The sequence below is a fragment of the Achroia grisella genome, unplaced genomic scaffold, assembly GCF_030625045.1.
Source record: "Achroia grisella isolate CSIRO2021 unplaced genomic scaffold, CSIRO_AGI_Agris_v1 utg782, whole genome shotgun sequence".
Classification (NCBI taxonomy): domain Eukaryota; kingdom Metazoa; phylum Arthropoda; class Insecta; order Lepidoptera; family Pyralidae; genus Achroia; species Achroia grisella.
Window position 1 is genome coordinate 3,276,927 of NW_026713022.1, and position 27,875 is coordinate 3,304,801.

Here is a 27,875-nt window from a genome sequence, read left to right on the forward strand (position 1 = left end):
ACATACGGCCCATTTGATGGTAAACGGTTACCGTACCCTATAGTCGCCTCAGGAGTGTCATAAATGAAATCAAACCTATGTTCCTCATTCTAAATTACGTACAATACCAATATCACGATTGGTTGATCCGTTCCGGTAATATGCAGACTCGCTTTCTCATTTATAATATTAAGCATAGTTATTTGAACACTGTGATCATAAACTTTATATGTGAGTGGTGTACACATAAAATTAATTATCACGTAAGAACGTGCTAATGAAATTCGGTATACCAAGCAATTATTTGTACGGCACATAATATGCCTGCCGGGAATAATATTAAAACAATGGAATATCATTAATATAATATGGCGGATGTTATGATGATATTTTATTTCATTTTTCATGTGACCTTTGACAATAAATAAATAACCTCTGGACAATTAACACAGCGCCATCTAGTATCAATCTAAGCAGAGCTTGTGTTATGGATACTCGACAACTGATATAAATACTTTGATTTTTTTTAAATTTTGATATATATAGAACTGATACAAACAATCATAGTCTACAATACAAATATTTGCACCGAGCGAGGATTCGTACCCGCGACCATTGGAAATAAAGCGTGCTAATTCTACTAAACCATCGAGGTCGTGTAATGGGGGTCACTAATCCTCATTGCTAACAATCCTCTCCTCTCCTTCTAGTTGCGCCGCTACATACATAAATGGTCTGTTCATATCAATATCTACTTAAGTATATATTATCTATACATATAAATAAAATTGCGAGTGTCTGTTTGTAATATTTAAATAATTGTGTTTTACTACATACATTTGAATATAAATACGATACATACACCAAAATAACATTTTTCACAATTTTTGCCTGTCTATCGGTCTGTTTGTTCCGGCTAATCTCTGAAATTGGTGGTCCGATTTTGCCGGGACTTTTTTTGGCAAGTAGCTGATGTGATAAGGAGTAACTTAGGCTACTTAAATTTTAGAAAAAATATTTTATTTTAGAAGAATAAAGTAAAATTCTTCACGGACGAACTTGCGGGAACAGCTAGTATACAATATACGAAGTACAATGAAATGTTACGGGTCAGTTACCCGCGTACCGCCTATACAAAGTTGCAAGAAAGCGCGTCCCCAGTGCATCTGCATTCTGCAGTCGCACTAACTATAACTTATATCAACTTTAGTAATTAAACTTGGAAGATTGGACATGCTTAATGCGCGGATGTGGTACGGTTATAAGTTCGATTCTCGTCAGAATGTAAAATATACCTAGCTAAAACTACATTGTAAAATATAGTTGATTACGATGAATTAAAAAAAATATTCTAGTAATTATATATACATATAGAGGTTTAAGTCTGAAAGTAATTTAGGATAAATAGTAAAATTTATTTATTTGGACGGCCTCGGTGGTGTAGCCATAGCACCGCATTACTTTCGATGTTCTCGGGATAGATTCCTCGCACGCGCATACATTTGTATTCATGATTTGATTGTTTGTCAAATCAGTCAGATCAGTCTAGATGTTTTCTCTGTATAATACGTATGTATTTACAAAAAATATTATAGTTATTTGTATCGATTGTCTAGTACCCATTACACAAGCTTTGCTTGACTTGGTACTAGATGGCGCTGTGTGAATTGTCTTCAGATGTAATTGTTATTATGAATTTGTATTTTCTAAACACATGCTAATAAAATTTTTGATTATCCTTATATTTCATCATACAAGTGTCAAATAGTAAATTGATTTATATTAATTAGTTAAATACTCGGCAGGTATGCAAATATTATCTACTATTAAATGTATATATTAAACATAACTAAATTACAAGATAAATATTGTAATGAGATAACTTTGGCTATAAAAATTAAAAATAAAATAATTATACGATAAGTTTATTTTTCATGAGTTGGTGACGTAGGTATATTTAAATATTATCGCGATATCTACAATGTTATGTAAAAATACGAAATGATTAAAATTGTTCGAAAACACCTCAGTTAGTTCTACAATATTCAATATCCTGTTATCTGATAAAAAAAATGTATATACATATATATGTTATATTTTATTTTCTATTAAGAATAGTTACGTTTTCACCGTATTCTTATATTGCAATAAAAATTAAATATAAAAATATTTCATAATAAATTGAAATATTAGAGGTATGTTACACAACAAATCCAGGTGTGCAGTATCACATATAATTTATCTGATAAAAGGGCCCATATCTATTAATATTATTACTAAAATTTTAATGTAATAATATACCTTGGTCGTATTTTTATATTTTATTTGGAATAAACATTTAGATATACATAACATACAAATTGACATATAGAATAATAAAATACAATAATTATATAAACAATCAGTCATTTATACATAAAAGTTATTTAACGTAAATATTTGTATGTTTGATATTAGCAGATTTGTAATGGCTATATTTTCAATAACGTCGTATATGGAATGTATCCAAAATCCTTTACAAATAAAATTATTATTACTATTATTAATTTTTTTGTGACAACAATAGACATAGAAATAATCTTTATTCAAATAATCAATTTTGAAAAGTTATATTTTTTATTCTACCGCTCAGTCGAAACGCAGAATCATCACTCTCAGAAGAATTATAAAGAAACTTGCGTGTAGGTATTTTAAATAAATGTTCGTCGGAATTACATTTTTAAGAATACATACTGCCTTGAGCTTGACTAAAAGTTGACATAAATATATAAATAGTTACTTGAGTAACAAAATAAATCAGTCATAATTATCAGATTAGACCACACCTAACAAGCAACAAACTTAGATTTCCTAAAATATTTTTGATTGCCGATACTTTGGGGGCATCACACTTTAGTCCTCCGAAGTGACAATGCATTAATGGTATCACCGACGTAACTTGATAACGTGTTGTCTGTGGTGCTATTCATGTAAGCAACACTAAAATGTATAAGTAACAAAATTAATATTGCAAAGTAGAAAATTAAAATATTTTTTTACGAATACAATTTTGACCAAGTTTATATGTATGCAATATTACAGACAATGAAACGTTGTTGTCAATATTTCTAATATATATTATACTAGCTACCGGCTTTGCACGGGTCTAATATTCTACATATAAACCTTCCTCTTGAATCACTGTACCTATTGTTTAAAACTACATTAAAATCCGTTGCGTAAAGAATAAAAGATCTAAGCGAACAGACAGCGAAAGCGACTTAATTTTATACTATGTAAAGATTAGAAAAGTCCAAGTGAATCAGTCATTCACAGTAATATAACATTAAAATAACCTATGAGCGAACAATAAACAAATGATAATTGTAGTATATAAGTTCCCAAAATAAGGTAAGGATCTACAATTCAAATGTACTTCCCAGATCCATATGTATCAACAATCTATGATGCGTGCGGAAGAGATACGCAGACGCCGCCGGGATGATACACCGGGCACGCACACAGCCGTCAACAACATATTGGCCGCCGCTGCAAGGGAGATGGAGGAGGCGAGGCACGCGGCGCGCGGGGGGGAGAGGGTAGTCGCCAGCATCCAAACCGAGCATGAACAAGGTGAGACGATTGTACATCATATACCAACAGTGCTATCAGAATTGCGACAGTAAACCCTTTCCAATTAAGTGCAGAATCATTAAAATCTGTATTTGATGGATATTCGTCAATGTAACCCCAGGTAAGGGTGGCCAGAGCCGAGGACATGTCGAAATTCTATTGCTGTTTGCTGTAGCTGGTTTTGATAGGTTTACTGGTCGAAATAGGAGCGAGTGCTAAGGGCACTCCAAACCTGTGGAAGGCCTTATGGAGCGGCTGAAGGTCGACTCTTAACGGATACGACTTTAGTCTAGGCTAGGAATTCGAGTATCTTTGGATGTACCCCGAACGGAACTGAGCTTGCCTTCCGTCTCTTGTATATACGCACATAAATAGTAAAAAAAAACACATTCAAAATGTAAACCCCCACCCTATACTAGTCACTAGTTGTTTCGCCTTTAAGTTTCACTGTTTGTGTATGTAAGATAACGGATGACTTTATTTATCGTATAAAGATGTGTCAGAATAGGTTAACTTGAAAGCGATTAGGTGAATATTAAAATTTAAAAAAATATACCATTTTATTATTAACACCGTTCTTGCTTTTATTTAAAAAATGTTAATTTTAGACTATGTTTTTGAGAGTTAACACAAATATTGGTACTATCCCGTATGTCTTTAATCTACAGTCACCCTACTCGCTATAACAAAAACACTTTGTATATGTAAAATTTCCACCCTCGAGTTTGTGTATAGCTATTTATGCGGCGCTATATACAACATGGAGGGTGGAACTTTTTAGTGTATTTCCAGATGAAATTCAAATTGCTTAATATTGATTGTAATTGTAGTTTTAATATGTGTAGTACTTTTACTTTAATGTACCATATATGTTTTAATTAAAGATCTCGGTGGTTTAGCTGTTTAGTACACCCTTACTTCCGATGATCGCGGGTTTGATTTCTTGCACATATTGCAATAACATTGATATTCCTAACTATGACTGTTTATATTGGTTTGACTGTTGTATATATATATACTATGTATGTATTTACAAAACAAATGTATTTCTGGCATATTACACACATTTTCATTATATGTTTTGAAAATTTACTGTTTAACAATTTCCTAGTGATTTCTTCCTGAAACCTATTATTCAAGTTGCTTAAGTAAACAAAACAATTTTTTATGTTATAATGTTGTATGTTATAGAGGAGGAGGGCGAGTAAGAAATTTAGAAAGGTTAATATGGGGCATGGCTCTAAAAAGGAAGCTGTTCTACATTAATAAAGCGTAAAATTCTGTATAACGCATGATTTCATTTTGTCGATCAGAGAAAATTTATTATTATTTGGTTTGTATATGGTTTATTGTTAAATTTGCTCAGGGACTGGTCTAGCCACCGTCACCGCCACATCCATGGATCTCAAGCGTGAGCCTGACGATGACCGCCCCAAGAAGCGCGTGTCGATCCTCTCCCCGGAAGACGACAAGATGCGGATTAAGAAGAAGCCTATGACCGTACGCTTCCAAGATGATAATAAGACTGATGAGCGCCCCAACAAGATCACTTCGCCGGGTGAGTTTTTTAACTATTATTAATTTTGATAATAATATAACTTCAAGGCTATTATCCCTGGTGGGGTAGTTAGACGCATTGTTGATTGAGGACTTCGTGGTTTACTGTCTTACATTTCGCTGTGTATGTTTATGGATATAATAATTGTTACAGTTTTATAAATCGTTTTAGACGATTGTTTTGGCTTCGATTTTGTTTTTAAATATTTGCCAAAGTTTTTTAATTATACTTTTTGCAAATATAAAAAAAAACTTAATTTTGTGACGTTTTTGTTTAATATGGATAGAATATAAACTACGAGAAATGTATAGGTGTATTATATTTTAGCAGTACAGTTTATATCTTACGAAAAAGATTATAAACAATATAAACTAACGGAGTACATAATATTACGAAATATATGAGAGAATAGCTTCAGTCCGCTGCCCGCGGGCTCTGGCTGGAAAAAGCCACATTTTCTTTTCTATTCTGCAAATTGCACTATGGAAATCAAAAACACACAGTTATAGCGACTTCATCTTCTAGATATATCGCACGCTCAATATACATTTATTGCATTAATGCAAAAAAATTTAATAAAACTGGAACTAAACCGAAATTAAAATGTTAGCAGCGATTTCTCAAAAATTGAAATTTATGATTTAATGCAGTATTGCATAAGTATATCAGCTATTGATAGTTCTGACTGTTATATAAGTTTTATAGTACTGTTATACAACATTACCTATATTATAACTTTATATATAGATATTTTTGTAAAAAAATATCTATTAAATTCGACATCATTAAAAGTACATAGATATTGGTACCAAGGTAATGTACCACATGTTGTTTAATAAATGTAGCATTAATTTATTTGAATTAGAAGGATATCAGAATAAATAAATTTTAATGGTGATCTATGAACTCTTTTTTTGCTCATACCTATACCTATGTAAACATGTGTGTATTGAACATTTAAACGGAAAATATGTCAATATTATCTTGATATAAGCGTTTAGAAATTTAAAATAAGCATTTAAGTGGAACTTAAAGTATAATCATTTTAGTAAGCCTACGGAGTCATGAGACCTTAGTACTGTATGCTTTTTTTAATTGGACGCGATTATTATTTAACCGTAAAAAGAATAAAACCACGGGATGTTACCATGTTTTATTAGTTTTTATTGGAACTAAACTAATAAAACGTGGTATTTGTCGCTGGTTATCACGGGTAAGCTGTCAGTTTATCCATAATAATGGCGAAATATCGAGAAATCAAAAATAACGTGGTATGATCACGTGATTTTCGTAATGTTACTTGGTGCTGTAATTTCGCCTATAATACCTTTCAACTGAAACAAGCTATGTTTACACAGCAAGCAACGCACTTGCAATTACCCTGATGTTGTGGGTTTTCATTGGCGGTAACTCCTTACCATCAGGCGAGCTCCAAGCTCGTTTGTCCTCTATCCTATAAAGAAAGCAGCTTTAAGCTGCAGTAAGTAGCTGAAATTGAGGCGTCGTGCAGACATTGTACAAAGGTCTACCTGATAGACATATTCTGTGGATATACAGCAGTAAATATAATTTACTCTTAATTTCATCACAGTTTGCACGTTAAATATAACTGTTGCTTACCAACAAAATCACTAATTTTAAATATAATGGATTATACTTTTTATTCCGCAAATAATGTGCCTAATACTACGTTAGTAGAGCAGAATCACAGCTTCAAAGTGCGGCCATTACTTCGTCCCAGGAATGTCTGAATGGAACTGTTTAAACAAATAAAAAAAGACAATATATGTTTTGTCGAGACGGTAATTTCTATACAATAACAATTCAGTACGTATTTTAGCTCAGCGATATATATATTTGTGAATGCTGGCGTCATTAAGTTTTTAGAGTTTCCAGTATATTTTGATTATCGTGAAAATGTCACGGAATATTAAATCAAATATTATCTTAACTCTATTATACGTGTATCTATGAATTATATATTAATACTAACTTAATTTATTTATAAACGGATTGACTAAATATGAAACGGATTAGAATCTATACTGCCACAATAACATAATTTGTATTCGTGTGTAGGTGTACGTAGATCAATAGGGGGCAGGTGAAGCCAAGCCCAGAATATTTCAGACGCTCGCAGAATATTGTATACTAACTGCGACTGCGATTGTACGCGTATTAGGTACTTTTATACGCCTACTAGCTGTGCCCGCGGTTTCACCTGCGGTAAGTTTATAGCCTATATGTTATTCTGATGTATAAGCTATATTGCTGTAAAGTTTCATCAAAATCCGTTCAGTAGTTTTTGCGTGAAAGAGTAACAAACATCCACCCATACTCACAAACTTTCGTATTTCTAATATTAATTATAAGATAGTTTATAATTGTATCCGGGACCGCCCCGCTTTCTCACGGGTGCATTACATATCTTTAAATTTCTCAGCTTTTGTTTACTGTAGTATACATGTATTATACATATCAACCTTCCTCATGAATAACTATTTATTGTGATTATTAAACTGCATTAAAATCTGTTAGGTAGTTTAAAAGATCTAAGCGTATATGTAGTGGTGGATTCTTGTTGTATACTATCTTTGAAATTATTGGAATGAAACAAACAACAAATGTATCTTACATCCTTACTGTCCTTTTAGTTAAATTACTTCACTTTTCACACAGTCCGTTCAACTTTTCTTCAACCTTCTTTAAATCTTGGTCATCACTCCTCAAAAAATGATTTTACAAGTAAAAGTATTCTAAATTTATTTTTGATCTCTATAACATAAAAGCAGTTTCGATAAGCTTATCGTGATAGGTCAGATAGGGGAAAAAGACCAAGAAGCCTAGGGTCTAGAAATGCTAGTGAGCACTGCTATCCGCATCGCACAAAATTGCACAGAATGGAGAGATATATGGTAGAGATTTCTATTTCTAGATTTTGATCACTGATACTCTAAGACTGATTTACTCTTATTTAGTTACTCAACCAGATGGTTGTATATTCAAAATTTTGACTCTAATGGATTAGTGCAAGTTAGTAGTTTGTATTCACACATTTATTTAAAAGATACGTAAGTTTCTTACTCGTTCTTCCTGTTAGATAGATTTCCAAATGAGCGGTAGATAAAAATAAGATTGAGCGATAGATTACATAAAATAAGTGGTGACTATTCAAAAGTGCTTCAATGCAAGTTTATATGAATAAATAATTTTCTATTCTATTCTACAGTAGGGGTAAGAGCCACGAATCAGTCAAGAATCAGTGACCGACTGTAGAAAAAACGTGAACGTATTTTTTTTAATATAAAATATTTAATATATATTTACGGTCCGTTTGCGATGTTATTAAATGTGAGGTGATGTACGTTATAGGCTATGTACACACGAATTTGCTTATTAAAAATACCGTGTCTAGCACAGTTTTTATTGTACTAGTATTGTACTTGTAATAAAATGCCACTAATGGCCCAATTAATACCATTTATATAACACGCTATCAAATTCTCAACATCGACCATACAATTCTAGAAATGTAATGAAAATAATAAAAGCAATTTTAATGCAATTTCGCTCGTAAATATTCACGACTCGTTCATATTTTTATTAAAAGTACGTAAGTTATTTCGTATGTTATTACTTATTACATTATTTTTTTTTTAGTGTTGTCGACATAATTTACCAATTTATTATATTTTTATTAAAATTGTACAGTATAATTTATTGTAGAATATGATTAAAATTATAACTCTAAAATATCATATTAGTGGCAAGCCAGAAATATTACAGGCCATTTTTTTAGTGTGATTATAATATGTGCAGGTAAAAATCCTTTAGAGGTATTCTCAGAAACTCGTTTTTTTTTCTTTTATTTAGAATGTGTGTGTAAGATCGTGGTGGTCCGCTTTTTATTGTTGAATAATAAATAATTTTATATTGAAACAGTTTTTTTTCTGTTTTAAGTTGTAGGTACAAAATGTAATGAGTTATTTAGTTAGTTAGTCTATGACATTGTATTTATTTTTACACTAATTATTACTATCTATACCACTGTGTTAGATTTACTAAGAGACATCTTTTCTAAAGATAAGTCCACCTTTTCTCAATTTTTTCTTAATTATTTTATTACTGTATTTTGCAATTGCAATGTAGAAGATATGTATAGTGTATACTTAATATTGAGTATATTTTGGTCGGCCTCGGTGGTCTAGCGGTTTAGCACACCGTTTTACTTCCAATAGTCACGGGTTCGATTCCTCGCACGGTGCAAACATATGTATTTATTAGTATGATTGTTTGTATGAGTCTTAGTTATTATCTATGTATATTATGTATTTATTTACAAAAATGTCTAAGTATGTATATCAGTTATCTAGTACCCAGAACACGAGCTCTGCTTAGATTGGGACTAGACGACGCTGTGTGAAGTGTCTAGGGTTATTATTATTATATTACTAATAAATATTTATATAGGTACTAACTGTTCCGCCGAACGTTGTTTTGGTATATAAATTAATAACGCTATAAATAATAGAGGTTAGTGATAAAAGGTGAAAATTTAGAGTTGTATATATTTTTTAATGCCACATAAAAAATAAAAAGCAAATATATTGTTGATATTTTTTTTTGTGGTGAGCTTATTCTGAGGTAACCCTTATCACTTAGGGGTATAAAAAGTTATAAACCTATTCTCAGACCTACTGAATTTACATATAAAATTTCACCAAAATCGGTCAAGCCGTTTCGGAGTAGTATAAACACGAAACCTGTGACACGAGAATTTATATATTAGACTAGTTATTCACCCTGGCTTCGCACGGGTGTACATGTATTATATATATATACCTTCCTCCAGAATCAGTTCCTCCAGTCTACCTATTAAAGAAACCGCTTCATAATCCGTTACCTAGTTTTAAAGATTTAAGCATACATAGGGACAGACAGCGACAGCGACTTTATTTTACACTATGTAATGACAGAAAATCATTCGTCACTTGTCCGCCTGTTAAATGTCAACTGCCGCGATATTATTCACAAATTCAGAAATAAAATATAAAATTATACCACGTCCATTTTAATATCGATAATACGAGAGAAGCATTATGCAAAAATTTGATACACTTAATATGTAAATCAGTTATGTAAATATATCTAGTTTTCAATTAAATGTATATTTCATGTATATGTAATATTTCAACTTTATTCCGTACTAGTTGATACTCGTGGCTTCTCTCGAGTTTATATTAAATTTATAATTTGTAAATTGTTAAAAATAATTTTGTACTGTACTAATGAGATACGCAATAAAAAGTATCTTAAAAACATTACCCCTTCTGCTAAGATTTTCGCGACAAAAAGTTTCCTATCCTGAATCCCATCTATACGAATACCAAAATTCATCTTAATAGATTTAGGCGTGAAAGTGTGATAAACAAACTCATTTTCGCACTAATAACTTTAATATTAGTCAAGATTGTGTGGTATTGGTTATTAAACGAAAAAGTAAATTTACAAGCGTCTAAAAAAAACCGGTCAATCATAAAGTAGGTATGGCTTCTCGGTACCTCGACGCGGGTTTATTTTATTATTTTTTATTAAATTTTATCGTTCAATGGGGATCGTGAACAGCGGCCAGTACGCAAAAGGCCTTGAAATAATTTTATTGCGGACTATTCACAGAAAGCTTTGTTTCGCGATACAATTGCTTTTAAGCACAATAAAAAAACAAATAAGAGTGCAAAATTAACACAACATAAACCAGTATTTCAATCCGTGGAGTTGAATTGATGATACGAAATAAGTATTAATTTAAAAAATCAACGTTCGTTAAACACAATTCATACTTTATTGTATTACTAGCTAGTAGCCATGACTTCGTCTGCTTTTTTAAGATAAGACTATGTTAAATTTCATTATAATCCGATAAGTCGATTTGCAAGGTTATAAATAGACACATTCGTAATTATAATATCAACAATGTAGGGAAGTAGTACAAAATATTTATAATTTATTTAGAAATACACAAATTTATCGTAACTAGTGATAAATGTTTGTAAAATTGTACGATTTTTTTTTATTAATACGTGAAATATAAACTTTGTACCCCAAGTTTATGTTTCACGTATTAATAAAATGATTACATTATTTCATATTAACATCGCAAACAAAGTTCATATTGAATTTTTTTTTATTCTATGCCAATTCCAATTTATAATACAAAGTTTGTGCTGATTTGTACTAATTAAAGTTTTTTTTATGTGTGTGTGCCAGTGTTTGTTAATTATGAACCATAAATAATTAAATATATTTTTTTATATCTGTTCTAGTTCTTTATTAGTTGTAATTTGTATACCTACTTGTGTAGATGGAATATATAACTTTATAATTAAGTGTAAATATATTCAGATTTTTATAAGTTTGATTAAATTCCTAGTTGTAAACAACACACACATTATGACACGAGAATTTTATATATAAGATATACTCTTATATCTTATATATAAAATTCTCGTGTCACATGTTAGTTACCATACTCCTCCGAAACGGTTTGACCGATTTTTAAGAATAAAGTTTCTTGCACATTCAGTTTGTTTTGAGAATCGGATACTATCTATTTTTCATACTCCTAAGTGATAAGGGTTGTCCAACCCTAACATTTTCTTTATTTTATATTTTTTAATAATATGGCATTTAAAAATACACACAACCCCAAATTTTCACTGTTCTACTACCCTTATTTTTTAATAGCGATTTATATTTATATGACAAAACAACGTTTGCGGGGTCAGCTAGTTGTACGAGGTATAGGTATATATAATGCGTAAAGTAATATAATGTATAGAAGTAGGTAATAAAATTTAATTTACATAATATAAATATCCGAGCGCGCTATGTTCTAATTATCTAATGCTTGATGCTGTAACTAACGTATCGAAAGTACAATATTAGACCTTCAAAGTAAGTCATGGGAAATCTGGGAATTTACTTTAGATTTTCTTGCCTTGATCGAAACAAGTATCTATGTAGAGGGCCTCGGTGGTTTTGCGGTTTACTTTCGCCTTACTTCGGGTGGTCGCGGGTTCGATTCTCACGACAGAATAATGCTGATTTGCATTAAACGATGTTTGCTGTAGCAGCGTTACTGGAAGATAATATAATATTTATTTATTTAATGGATAATAATGCAGTGGTCCATCCGCCTGCGTTACAAGGCGGGTCACCAGTAAAGAGTTGAGAATGATAGTTTGAGCATGAAGTCAGGTAAAATAGCACATCATGGCGAATTCATCAGCAGTTAACCACAATATTTTCCAGAAGGGTCTGAGGCTAGAGAAATATAGGTTTTAGTGAAATAAATATTTCAAACGGTATGTTGATAGATAAGGCATTTTAAATATTGTCAGAAATTTCCTTAGAACATACTATAGTTATATGGGTTTTAAAAAATAAGTACATATAATTTGGTGGTATCAATACGTGATATTTAAAAGTAGTAATGTAGTCAAATGTCGAACGATGTTAATAAATAACGCATTCTAAGTATTGTCAGAAATTCCTTAGAACATATCATATGTATAATAGTTACATGTTTTTTAAAAAACTATAAGTATAATTTGGTGGTATGATATTTAAAAAAAAATAATGTGAAATGTCGAACGATCTGTTAATAGATAACGCATTTTAAGTTTTGTCAAAAAAATCCCATAAAACTATATGTTCTACATATAGTTTTATGGGATTAAAAATATATATATATTGGTGGTATTTATAAATCGATGAAGTAAGCCTTGGAATATGAATTGACGAAATACTAAAGCGATTGCACAACCAGGAAGTTTTATTTTTGATATTATAATTTTATTATACTCAAGATAAATATAATTTAAATTGATACACGCAACCAGATAATATAACATTAATCATTTTTATATTTTTAAATGTACAAGTATACAAGTCTGTGTCACCGTCAATGTTTAATAATTACGGTAACATTGTGTTTTCCTGAAACTGAATTATTCTCATATCATTACCAAGAAACAAAATAGAGAAAAGGAAATAAATTTTTGGATCATTCATACTCAATTGATCACGTGACCTTGCAATTTTTATGATTTTTTTAATAAGGACTGTCATTTTTCATCTATGATTGTTCTGTGAAAGTTTTTCAATTACATCAACACTATTAGTGACTTTCGGGTTGGTCCACCACCTTTACGATTAGATGTAAATGTAATGTCTGCATACGACGTTTATTTACCTGATTGATCAAGTCAAACGGGGATTAAAGTTACGACGGCCTGAACCGATGTTTAAAAAGAAGTGCTCTCAGACTAACAAATTGTTCTTTTTTCTCCCTTTAGTACATTTTTTTGTTGTTCGCTGAACCATAATAATATCCGTGTATACTATACACAAGGCCTAGTCTAGTCCTAATGTAAGTAGAACTTGTGTTATGGTTACTAGACAACTGATATATATGATATATATTTATTTTGTTAATGCATACATAGAATAATCATTAATTCATATTACACAGTATATGTATAATATGCGTACAAACTCGTTAAAGCTTTCGTAGCGCCTCTGGCTCTCTGCCTGCGTTCTGTTTCACTACTAGATAACATCTTGTAGTGTTAAATGGACCATTCTATGCGTTTTAACAATGTACCGCAAAGAACAAGTAGATATACCATATACAAGGTGTAACATAAATTTTCGTTGAAAATTTCTTCTGATTCTCATTCATATACAAAATAACAAAACATGAACTGACGACCTCGGTGGTCTAGCGGACTCGCGGGTTCGATTCCTCGCACGGCACAAACAATTGTATTCATGAGTATGTATAATATAATATGTATGTATTTACGACAAAAAAAATATCTATGTATTTGTATCAGTTGTCTAGTATCCATAACACAAGCTTTAGCTAGTTTAACTTGGGTCTAGATGGCGCTGTGTGAATTGTCCTGAGATTATTATTATGTTCAATATAACATTAGAATGAATTAATTATATTTTTATGTTATAGACATAATAATCATAAAGAGCACATTAATACTTAATGTATAAACTTTCGCGTTTAGAACTTATATTGTTGGCGAATTGTAAAAAAAGTATAATATATCTGTACTGGTACTAATTTTAACATATAGTTATTATAAGATAGCCGGCCCTGTGTATGCATAAAGCTATCCAGCTTTTTAGCACATAGTAATTAATTTATTTTATGTTTGAGTAAATGAATCAAATTATATAGTTAATCGGGTTTAATAAAGGTATTTTAAGCCAATAGCCAGGTAGAATGTTCATGTTAAATTTATTGCACTGAGGTATTAAAAATTATGTTGAATTCTTCGCTTTACATATTGTTGACAAGTTTTTCCTATAGCTTTTTACTTGTTTACACCTTGGTATACAGTTTGTAACTAATCATGTATCTTTACATAGTATAAAATAAAGTCACTTTCGCTGTCTGTTCGCTTTGATCTTTTAAACTACCAAACGGATTTTAATGCAGTTTTTAGATAGAGTGACTCAAGATGAAGGTTTATAGCTAGTATTAAATAAAGTAAAATCTACAGTATTCAATTTTATGTAAAAAACACCGCGTATAAGTTACAACTTATCCGTTTATTACAATAGTAAATAATAATAATCATCACAATTATCTATTATAATACATAATCATCGTAGTATCAAAGTCTATTTTCCAACAACAATAAAAAGCCAAGACAATAATTTACCATAATTTCCTTTCACGGCAATTTCGCACAATCACGTTCTGATTGCTATAAAACTTTGTGGAGCACATTGTGTTTATTTATATTAACTCCACACCGATCATTGTTTCATCATGGCTGTGAACATTTATACTAACGTGGCGAAAAAACAACATTCGGCTTATGAAAACATCAGCTTGTAACAAAGCTATGGACAACTAGCTAATTGTATGATCATAGCAGGGGTGGATAAAGGCCTAAGCAATCTAGGCATACACCTAGGGCCCGTAAATATAAACTACCAAACAGAAAGTACGTGTCGTGAGTCATGACTGAAAAATTAAAGACCACTAGCTTCTTTTGACTTGGAAAAAATCAATCACCTGCCCCGGGGGAGGCAAGCGGGTACTGTAAGACTCCTGTAAATCCTCCAAGATATCCAACCAGTTGGGAGAGCCAACGCCATAAGTCGGAGTCGCAGGATCAAGTGTCAGTCTACCGCGACACGGACGACTAGCCACTTGTACAATAATAGCAGTTTCGTCCCGTAATTTTTAAAACTACCAAACGCAAAGTATTTGTCATGATTTTATGTGGTCGGAATAGCAATGTTAGGCCCCGCTTTAGCCTTAGAAATCAGAAAATATTTAGAAAAAAATGTTGTACCTGGTTACGTAATAAAGTTATTTAAAGTAAATAATAGCAGTGACAGTTTTACACCATAGCTGGTCTTGATAGCTTTACCGGACGAAAATGGGGGGCGAGCGCAGAGGGCACTCCAAACCCCGAGGAACTTATAGAAGGGCTGACGGCCATCTTCTGCCTAACATATACGATTGATGCATTTACATCCGTAAGTTTAACAGTTCGTCAAAGCAGCACACGTAATCATCTTCTGATTACTTATACCTTTACTTTATATAACAGTAATGCAAAACCATACGTCCTATAAGTATGTATAGTAAGAATATATATGAGTATAATATTACTAATATTATATATTATACGTGGAAGTTTGTGAGTGTGGATGGATTGTTACTCTTTCACGCAAAAACTACTGAATGAATATTAATGAAACTTAACAATAATATATCTTACAGTCAGACTAACACAAGCTATATTTTTTACACGGACGTATCCTCGGGTACAGCTAGTGGAATATATAACCGAACAATGAACGGAACAACGGAACCAAAACAATTATTGTTAGTTTTGTGGGTGCGTTTTTGTGCGATAATCTCTTTGCCTTATTTATTTGGGTGAAGTTTTCACTCATTTATTCTGCTAAAAATGGGATTTGTTTTATTTTGGTTAGTTTTCGCTTTAACAAAAGCTAGTATAAACTAGTGTTGCTCGGATAATTACGGATACGAATAGGCTAAAAAAATGTCGCCGCAAATAACAATTATTACAATTAAAAAAAAAAACAGTGGTATGCAGTTGCAGGCTCAGTCTAAAAATTTTCTGAATTTCTAATTCTAATTGCACAGTGTGAATATGTAGGGCTGTTTACTTATTATTTATTTCTTTTTAGGCCCCGTAATCAATGAGCCTAAATCGGATATGGAAGCGAAACATGGCGGCATCAAGGTAGTGCAGCTCGCTGTTCTACAGAAGCCTTCCAATAATGAACACGATGATTCTGATGGTAAGTGTTGGCAAGGTATTAGTGAGATTGTTAAGTGTTGCTAAGATTTTTGTTTCAGTCACAATAATTTAATCTATGCATGTATGCTTATAAATAAAATTGGAGTATCTGCTTGTAAGATTGAAATAACCGTTTTTTTACTACATGCATATGAATATAAATACGGTACATACATCAAAATAATATTTTTTACAATTTTTGTCTGTGTGTCTGTTTGTTCCGGATAATCTCTGAAATGGCTGGATCGATTTTGACGGGACTTTTACTGGCAGCTGATGTAATAAGGAGTAATTTAGGTTACTTTTATTTTAGAAAAATAAAGTTACATTCCACGCGGACGAAGGCGCGGGTACAGCTAGTATAATATAAATCATTGTAAGTTTGGCCGAAATAGGCATTTTAGTCTATGGAAAAAAATTTTCGGAATTTCAAAATTTGTAAATTCGGAAAACTTTTGCCACTTTCCACGATCTTCCATCATTCTCTTTAAATGTTGATACGAAAGAACTCAAACTTTTTCCTTAATCTGCTTAACATAATTGTGTCTTGGTCTTTCCCTTCCTTTTTTTCTATTTTTCCTTAAATAATATTGTTTATAACTTCATTGCATCGTAAGTGTCCTATTATGCACGTTAAAGTTTTTTATCACTATACCTACCGTTCATTTAGCTACATCATCATCATTTGAGAGGTTATTGGCAAGAAACTCAAATATTTTTTATCAGACGTTTAATATTTTTATCAATATACATTTATTTAATATACTGAAACTGGCCTGAACAGCTAACGCCATACACGGTCGTCTCCTGTCACATTGTAACAATCGAACAAATTTAATAATGCAAGACATTTTTTGCTATTTTAGTCATCCTAAAGTTGATGACGTCACATTTTATATAATATATCTAAATATTAAACCACAATATTAATATTAACCAAACACTTTAAAATATTTCAAATTCATCTATTAATTTACTAGTTTATTGCAAATTATGTGACAAAGACCTTTTTCAGAGGAGATGGTATCAATAACTATATGTGTATATGAGTGCTATGCCAATAATAATAAGGATTTATAAGACTAGACTATTAAAATAGAAACTGATATATTTATTACAGAGAAAGGTAAAGGGATGGATGACGAGGAAGAAACCGATTCGAGCGGTTCCCTGTCCGACTCCGCCGCCAACGACTCGCAGGAGGGACGCCCGCACGTCTGCGATGTGTGCGATCTCAGGTAATTGTCTAATAAAAAATAGGAATAATCTTTATTCTTGGTATGGGCATGTTATGCGAAGGGAACAAAGTATATAACAATAACATGGATGGAACGGGAGAAGACAACTGAAAAAAAGATAGATGGATTGTGTGAAAGATAATATTTATAAAAGTAGAGTATGACAGATATAACGGCCAATAGAGATCAGCGGATGAGGATGACATACTGCACCGATCCCAAATAATGAGATAAAAGGAACAGTTTATTAAAAATTAATATAAGCATTTCAAATAGTTGTATTATTTTGATTCTACCACTCATTCGGAACGCAGACACATCACAAGAATAATAAGCAAGAAACTTGCGTGATGCTCATAATAATAAATAACATCCAAATCTGACCAGGTCTTTACCCTTAAAGTTAGATAACAAACACACATTAGACACCGAAGAATTATATCTAATAAGACTAAGCAAAAGAGTTTGTTTCGAATTATATATTATATTATAAATGTGAAAGTGTATGTCAGTTTGTTGTCTTTTCACAACGAAAATCAGAGCTGATGTTTATTCTGATGATAGATTATATTGTAATGACGTAACTAAAAAAATAAATAAGTAAAGCCAGGTTTTTATTGTGTTGAAAGAAAGATAAGAATTTTCATGCATTAATATTGGTTTTTATGTATTTAACCAATTTTGTTTTATGAGTTTCCTTTAGTAACAACTCAATACCAATGTTTAGTTAATTAATAAGTAAATGTTTTATAATTTGCAGTCATACATACGCAAAGATATAACTTCCATATGTTTCACGACAGTCCAAGTACTAACAACTATTACTTGATGTTTAAAATTAAACACTAATTCGGACGGTATTGATTTACCATATGTTTTTTTTATTTTTTACCCCTTAGTAATAAGGGTGACCCATCCTTAAATATATTTTAGATTTGGCAATGAAAAATACATGCCACTTAAAATTTGCACCGTTCTACCAACCCCTATTTTTTAATAGCGATATTAGTACTTGAATTTATATGGCAATACAATATTTACTGGGTCAGATAGTGTATACAGTATAAATTTAAAAATCATTTATTCATGTGGGACACTGAAACCGCTTATGAACGTCAATTTTTGTATATTATAATTTTATCCCTACCGTCCAGTTCAGTATGCAGATCTAATTGCGAAAAACTTACAAGAAACTCAATTGAATTACTTTTTTTTTAATCCAGTTGATTTACAATGTATATTTTATAGGTGTCTATGTCTAACATTAAATGAAAATCCCGTGCATGAACAACTATTGCCATGCACACTCGTAATTCTTTATATATTTGTTATGTAATATATGTGTGTATTGTTTCTGTGGTGAAGGTTCAGCCGCTCGTCGCATCTGTCGCGGCACAAGCTGACGCACACGGGCGAACGGCCGTTCACTTGCGGCGGATGCGGCCGCTCGTTTGCTCGCTCCGACAAGCTGCGCGTCCATACCAAGATCTGCGAAAGGGTCAGTATCCACTGCCGTAACATCTTACCATTGCAGGACGTAGCTCTCACCCCGTAAGAGGTGGAGTATTGTCTACCATTAGCACGCTCTCCAAACGACTTCCTAAATTTTTGTTGAAATATAAGAGAGGTATAACAATGTGTATTTCGATTTTATATATGGCTAGAGGATTGTGTCAGAGGCCCGTACACACACACAAGATCTGAGAGAGGGACAAATCCATTCCCATAACTGCACATTATCATCCCATTGCAGGACGTACCTCTCATGTGGTTTTAGGTTTACCTTTATCACGCTTTTCAAGCGACTTCCTTTTTCAGATATTTATTTTGGTTAGCAGAATTCAAATTTTTGTCTTTATTAAAATTATGTATTAATTTAAACAAATAATAAAATTGCATGGGATTAACAAAAAAAGAGCAAGTATCGATTACAAAAAAAAATTGTAAATCGATAAAAATCAGTTCAGATTCAGTTTGCAGTAATTAAAGAGCTAAATATACAAGTTGTATAAATATTTCCGATACGAGTAGACTGGTACGTCATCGATATATTGAGTAATTTATTAGCAGCCATTAATTTTGTGACGTCAACGTCCTACGCGAAATTATATGAATATTTTAGTATATTGCTATTTTGTGTAAGTTACCAGGCATTAATCTGCCTATCATGGAAGGGAGATAGCCCCTGTGGCACATAACCTTGTGCTTAATTCATTAAGGTGTATCTTACAGTACACTCAAGTATAAAAGATCTTACTAATATTATAAACGCGAAAGTTTGTGAGTATGGATGGATGTTTGTTACTCTTTCACGCAAAAACTGCTGAACGGATTTTGATGAAACTTTACAGCTCAGTATAACGCATAATTTCGATATATATTATGTAAATTTAGCGAAACATAATGATATAAGGGTGATGCAGAAGAAGTTCCACGGGTCAGCTAGTATTATATCTTAATTGCACTTATATACAGCTATGATTATTAATGAGAGATCTCTTCCAGTCCTTCCATTACAGCGTGGGATAGGATATAGTAAGTAGGTAAAAGTCGTAAGTTATATTTAAATAGAATGTAAAAAAAAGCTACATTTTTATACACTATGATGGTGGCAAATAACCGTGCAATCCATGTGATGCTAAACGGTTACCTTGACCTATAGACACCTGAAACACCAGGTGTGTCACGTGCGCGTTGCCGACCCTTAAGAAACATATATTTCTTTTTATTGATAATAATTGAATAGTGCTCCCGACTACGCTAATGGGGCACCAGTGGATAATAATAACAATAATAATCTCAGGACAATTCACACGGCGCCATCTAGACCCAAGTTAAGTTAGCTAAAGTTTGTATTATGGGTACTAAATAACTGATACAAATACATAGATATATATTTTTTTGTAAATGCGTACATATTGTAAATAGAAAACACCCAGACCGATACAAACAATCGTACACTTGAATACAAATGTTTGTGATGTGCGAAGAATCCAACCCGCAACCATCAGAAGCAAGGCGGTGTGCTAAACCGCTAGACTGACATACATGTATGTATTTACAAAAAAAATTATTATATATTTATATCAGGTGCCTAATACCCATAATAAAAGCTCTGCTTAACTTGGGACTAGACAGTGCTGTGTAAATTGTCCTGGGTTATACTTATTATTAACTACACTATCTGGAGTAATACGAAAATACCTGTATTTTATAATTAACACCGTATTTTAGTAACTACCAATTATTAAGTAAGTCTAAAATAAAATAGATTATGATGATTATCTAAGAATATAAGGAAATATAATACATTTATTAAATTACGTTATCTTTTGAGTGGCGCCTATATCGAGGCATACTCGATTATAATTCTATTATAAAATGGTGATACATCGTTTTTCTTGGTACATCATTGTATTATGACAAAATATTTATCGTAGTGATATCATACATTATCAAGTGGGAATGGTCATAATCATATCTGTATTATTATTATTAATAAACGATATATATAGTTTGTTTCTCAGTTTAATCTCAATGACGACCTATCCAGTGCAACAATTATCTTATTTTCAACCAATTTTAAAGTTCTTAACTGTATTATATCACTACCAGTGTCTGGAGTAGGTACTATTACTATTATTTTATGTACTTGCCATATGATAGAATAATATGGATATTCCCCAAATCCCAGATTTTGTTTTTTAAGTAGAAAAATAAAAAGCTATATATGCCTTAGGGAGATTATTCCCTAAGGCGTAAATAGCTTTTATATTTTAACGGTCGGCAACGCGCACGTGAGACCCCTGGTTTTTCAGGCGTCCATAAGCTATGGTGACATAAACCGCCCCTCCGATGGGCCGTAGTCCTGATTGCCACCAATGTTGTATAAAAAAAATATAATTTTTATGTCTGGAAAAAATACTTCTGGCATTAGGGGAGGACGGGTACTCCAACTCTCCAACTCTTACAGGCTAAACAGGTTTTTGGTGCCGGAGTCGCAAGGTCGTGTTTGCATTCTACTGCTGACTGAAATTTTGTGTGTAAATTTAGTAATCTGATTTTTCATACCCAAAAGCGAAGCCGACATTATTTTTTTTACGTCTACATTATAAAATTTTCGGTTGTTCTTCACTCTTCTGCCATCAACCCCTATTTTTTAATAGTTATATTAATTTATATGACAAAACAACGTTTGCCTTGTCAACTATTTAATTATGTAGTTATTTATTTAAATCGTAACGTTTTTTTTTTGTTTTAATTTAAGTTTATAAAATTATATATAAGTTCTTATATTTATTTTAAATCCCTACTTTAATTTTTTATTATTATTTAATTTTATATGTTGATATAAGTTCTGATATTTATATATACTAATTTGCAGCAACATTTCCAGGAGGACCCAACTGTGGATATGGCGAACGAGTCGGCAGTGGGGAAACGCGAGAACAGCTCTGAAGTGATGTCGGGCATGGTGCGGACCACCCACCGGGAGTCAGGACACCTGGTGTTCACTCCCAGCGGCGACGTGATGCTGCCGCCGAGATCTTCCTCCAACGCGATTGTGCTGAACTCCACGCTGGACCCGGTCAGGAATGAAATCCTCCCGGGAGACCTGACAGACCCGCCAAGGAGAGGCCGCGGAAGGCCCAGGAAGACCCCGCTGCCACTCACGCCCAAAATAAAGAAGAAGAGGGGGCGTCCACCTAAGACTTCGCTGGGTAAATATACTTTCTTTTATAATTAGGGAAATTAATAAGAGACTAAATTATAAATAAAAATCTTAGTGAAAAAGGTTATATTGTATACAAAGTTGAATGCAATAGAACTGAGTCTTAAACGTTTTAGTCGGGCAAATATAGTCAAGTATCTTTGGATGTTTATTTAAATATCGGTATTTCTTTCATAATGGAGCTAAAACTACTTACTAACTTTTATACTGTAACTTTGTCAATTATCTAATCCAACATAAAAACTATATGCCACGGCGCAAAATGTATTTTGTCAGAGTCCTTGGATTGTGTGTACAGTTGACTCCGGGAACAATATGGAAAGTTTAATACAATTTTAAGTTAATCCATAATTCCATAAATTATGGAATGAATTCTGATTGCTAACGATTTACGTTTGGTGCAATATGAAATTACTTATATGTACTTTTATGGTTACGGATATATTCTATGACTTCGTCAGCGAGAACCCTACAATTTGGAGATGCATGGCAATAATTGTTCATGCACAGGATTTTCATTTAATATTAGACATAGACATTTATATAAGTGTACAATGAAAATAAACTAGCTTTTAAAAAAAAGAAATTTAGTATTTTGGTTTACATAATAGAATTTAAAAAAAGTAATAATAAAATTATTTTGCTCGTTCTTCTTGTGATGAGACAGCTTTCCGAACATAGATTAAGATGTAATGACTATTCAAAAGTGCTTCAATGTAAGTTTATTTGAATAAATGATTTTCTATTCTATTCGCTTCGCTGCGTATATATGAATTCTACATAGCAAGGGCTACCCTATCGCCGTCTCTCGGATTAAATTTTGGATTGATAATTTTTATCAGAAATATAAATTCACTTTGATATATTTTTTTCAGTATCAATCCAGTGCCGATTTCATGACCTTTGGATTGTAATTTCGCGTTTAGTACTCATGATTAATATATTTAAACGTTTTCTAACACGAATTATTTTATGGTAAATATTATTAAAGTATTTGCCTCCCTGGACGTTTCAGCGTACTAGCTACTAAATTATTCGTATTAAAACACTTTTAACTATATTTATTTAATAATACTTCCAATAACTAACTGTTATGCCTCGACTAGACACAGTCTAATCACTCCTCTCCATTCTAAGGTAGCCAGGAAGATATTGCTGTTTGTCGACAAAGCCGCCCATTTTTAAGTCTATATTGTAATTATGTTGTTTTTTCTTATATTTGATGTACATATTAATTTATGTAATTGTTACTTCTTTCTGTGAGAGGAACATTAAAGAGTTTTTCATTCACTTAATATTGCCAATTTCAATCTTCTTGAAAGAGCAGTTATTGACTACGCTAGTACTTGTCAATACGCCATAGTATTAACCTCCCTTTCCACCATTACAGATATGGAGGGATGTGTGTTGACGAGTGGATCGGTTATGGGCCCAAGTCCCCAACATGTGTCGCAAATGTCAGCCGGCCAACAACAGCTGCTTCTGAAGCGTAAGCGTGGCCGCCCGCCCAAGAACTACCTGCTGCCCAGACCCGGTATGTACTGGCTGACGGCCTTAGTGGTTTAGCGGTTTAACATACCGCTCTACTTCCGATGGTTGCGGGTTCGATTCCTCGCACTTATTCATGAGTATGATTGTTTGTATCGGTCTGGGTGTTTTCTATTTATATATATATATATAATGCATTTACAAAAAAGATATCTAAGTATTTATATCAGTTCTCTAGTACTCATAACACAAACTCTGCTTAGCGTGGAACTAGATGGCGCTGTGTGAATTGTCCACCTCGTTATAGTAAAATAATAATGTGTTTTTACGTAAATACTGTTCAACTCCGTTTTCGCAGGGGGTCCATCTTTTTTTTAATATATACACCCCATTTCACATGCTACTAATTTAGCTTAGTAAATCGTCTATTAATATAGACGATTTGCTCTAATGAAAATCATATGATATGGCCTTAGTAGTGTCGCACACCATACCACCTTAGTTGGTCATGGTTCGATTCCTCGCATTTGGTCATCAGTATGACTGTTTATATTGATCTGGCTGTCATCTAGGTATATTATTTAAGTATTTATAAAAAATGGACTTAAGTATTTCTATCCGTTGTGTGATACTTATAAAAAAAGCTCTACTTAGTACTTGATGGTGTCGTGTAAATTGTCCAGGATTAATATTTTATTATATAAATGTTTCCTCATTACATCAAATGTTGGACAAATCTAACTAGCTGACCTGTTCGACATCGTCTGCATCACACTTTACATTTAACTTTATATTTCGCCCAATTTTCATAACTTATTTTTATATTATAGCCTAAATGTAATTCTAATGCGCAAGCTATATACCGTAAAGTTTCATCAAAATCCGTTCAGTACTTTTTGCGTAAAAGAGTAACAAACATTCATCATTCCGTACTTACAAACATTCGCGTTTATAATGTAAGTAATATTTGCCAAACATTTGTATAATTGCCTCAAACCGTTTCACCACTGCAAAATCATCAACTAAACATTCTTTAATTGTTTCGATAATTGTCTGAACAAGTCAATGACTCAATACCGAGACGTTAAGATGAATAATGATGCCTTGTATTATATATATGTATGACTCATAGCTATTATGTGTTTTTGTTTGCAGTATTTGTGTTTGTGTGTGTACCGTATGTCTGTACGCCTCATTGCTTCCATAATACATTGCTCGTTGGATTATTCTCTTGTTTTTGCTAATATTTCTAAGAAACCGCGTGTAGGTAAAAAATTATGAGCGTGTTTCATGTTTTATTTGATTTGAGAAAGTGTAAAAGGTCAACGGCCAGAAATGATACATTTTAACTGTGTAACTATATTGTTCTATGTTCAGAAACTTTAAAATTAAATACAAAATGTTCGCCCGTATTTAATGATTCACTGCAATAGATAAAATAGGTTTTGACTACAGTAGAAATTTGTTGTCCCTTATTAAAAATACTTGATTGCAGTTGATTTTTAATTACTTTACTAGTGTTTTAGTTTGGGACTTTATAAATTTGTATTTATAAATGTTTTAATGTATATTACATACAGATACTTTATTCCAGAATAACATAGGCTCTACATTTAGAGCCTATGTTATTCTGGAATAAAGTATCTGGCGAATGTGAAAGATTTTCTAAAATCAGTGTGTAGTGGTTTCGAAATACAGTTTTCTCCTAATAAAATCCTCTATCTTTGTAATATTAGTAATATTTGTAAACCTTAGTAATTTTAACATAATAATTTCAGTAATAAGATTACATAAATTATGATGTTAAAATTACTATATATATAATAATAATAATAAAACTAAAGTAACAGACAACGCACAGCCTAAACGGTTCAGAATTTACTACGGCAATTTCATTAGATATTGTTGTATAATACTACCTGTGCCCGTGGTGTTCGCGTGAAATTTATAAATTTGTTATTCTGATTTGTGAGCTGTATGTAACTTTCATGAAATTCCATTCAGTAGTTTTTGCGTGAAAGTATAACAAACATCCATCCACACTCCAAACTTCCGCGTTTATAATATTAGCAAGAAGTAAGATTCATATGACCGTAACCATGAGCATTTCTAAACTATAATTATATATTCCATAACTAATATTATCATTAGAACAAGAGAATAGTACAACGCTTCTATTGTCACCGTTTTGGATAAGTGTCCTTTGGCCGGACGCTTTATGTGTTACTCTAACCGCTAGTCTGTCTCTAGGTATGGATATGTCAATACCGATGCAGTACGGGCTAGCCGCCGAAATGACCAACATTTGTTAGTACATACCACACCACTAGCATGAGAATTAAATTAAAAAAAAAATTGGGAACAGTCGACAGTACTAATCGGTATTTAATATGTTTGCAAAGTTCACTCTTGAAAATATTAACACGTTTCATAATGATAATGAACTTTATATGCTTGTAAAACACTTACGTTTATGATATTAAGGCTAATCACATACTAGACATAAGTTATAAACAGCCTCGGTGGTCTAGCTGTTTAGCACATAGCTACATTTCCGACGGTCGCGTGTTCGATTCCTCGCACGTTGCAAAACATTGGTATTTATTATTATGATTGTTTGTATCGGTCTGGGTATTTTCTATATAGGTATATTATGTATGTATTTACAAAGACAAATATCTAAGTATTTATATTTTTTGTCTGGGTACTAGACAAGATAAGCTCAGCTTAACGTGGGCTAGTCCCACAAAGATAATAGATATATTTATAAATAGTTATAAATATAACTTGTCAACTTTGTACCCTGTACCCTTAACATGCTATAGAAATACAATTATATTTATTTATTAAACTAAATCACTTTTTTTATTCGGCATGCAGAATCAGTCAAGAAGGGATAACTTTTATGATACTTCGTAAAATATGCGTGAATAATAATGACCAAATTTGTTAATTAATAACAAAATGATTGACAGTGCTAGAAATTCCGTATTAATATTTAGTAATAGTCAGCTGCAAACTTGCAATAGTTTGATATTTCTGTTTATAAAAATTAATATATTATGTAAAATTATGATGAGAAACGAGAACGTAAGAATCTAGTTGTAGGTTTAATAAACGGACGTAAATTAATGCTTTTTATTGGCGTCATTCGAAGTTCCGATTCATTTAATATATTGTCGAGATTATCTTTTACGCCCGTGTCTTGAGGGTTGTTCTTTAAGTTAGCTCTTACCATGTTGTGATGATATAAGCAGTGGTGTAGTTAGGTAACCAAGGGCCCTGGGGCAAATAAAATAATATACCCCACTGCTTAGCAATAGAGTCCTACATTACAGTTTTATTAAAATGCACATATCGCCCATCTGATGAAAAACGGTTAGCGTAGCGTATGGACGCCTGAAATACTAGAGGTGACATGTGCGCGTTGCTGACCCTTAAAGAAACCTTTTTAACCCTTCTTGAAAATGCCCATGCAGTAGTCTTTCGACACTTTCGAGTCAAACTCATAGTTTACCGGAAGGACGGTGTAACAGTCGAATATTTTAAAGAGTGAACTGTAGTAGAAAGATAGTAGATACTAAAATATGCACTTCAATGATTATATGCACAATTAAGACAATATGATTGTAATAAAAACGTAATTTTAGTTAGTACGCGAGATATTTGAATTTATTCGTATATTGTTTTGGTGTCGGGTAGGCGTGTACAACAATCTTCCTGTCTTGTTAATTACATTCTTTAACAATTTTATTTTTAGATTAATATTATTAACATGCCTGCTTTGCTATAGCAACAATATATTAACATATTCCTATAGTATATATATTTAATTATATATTTGTAATTGTATTGTAATGAAAGATAATCAAAGTTGTAGCAAGTAGATAGATACAAGTAAA

General features: G+C 32.2%; 1 protein-coding gene across 3 annotated transcripts in view; it reads left to right on the forward strand.

Annotated features, from left to right (window-relative positions):
* Positions 1-27,875, forward strand: part of LOC131851254 (transcription factor GAGA-like) — a 43,905-nt gene that overhangs the window by 11,690 nt on the left and 4,340 nt on the right. The window contains exons 4-11 of one of the 3 annotated variants that reach the window (XM_059201724.1): positions 3,402-3,591; positions 4,958-5,149; positions 16,403-16,516; positions 17,636-17,753; positions 19,119-19,251; positions 22,138-22,474; positions 23,876-24,019; positions 26,224-26,280. In XM_059201724.1, the coding sequence (XP_059057707.1) occupies positions 3,402-3,591; positions 4,958-5,149; positions 16,403-16,516; positions 17,636-17,753; positions 19,119-19,251; positions 22,138-22,474; positions 23,876-24,019; positions 26,224-26,280 (1,285 nt within the window). The remainder of the gene's footprint in view (positions 1-3,401; positions 3,592-4,957; positions 5,150-16,402; positions 16,517-17,635; positions 17,754-19,118; positions 19,252-22,137; positions 22,475-23,875; positions 24,020-26,223; positions 26,281-27,875) is intronic. The other 2 variants (XM_059201725.1, XM_059201726.1) reach the window with 2 other exon arrangements.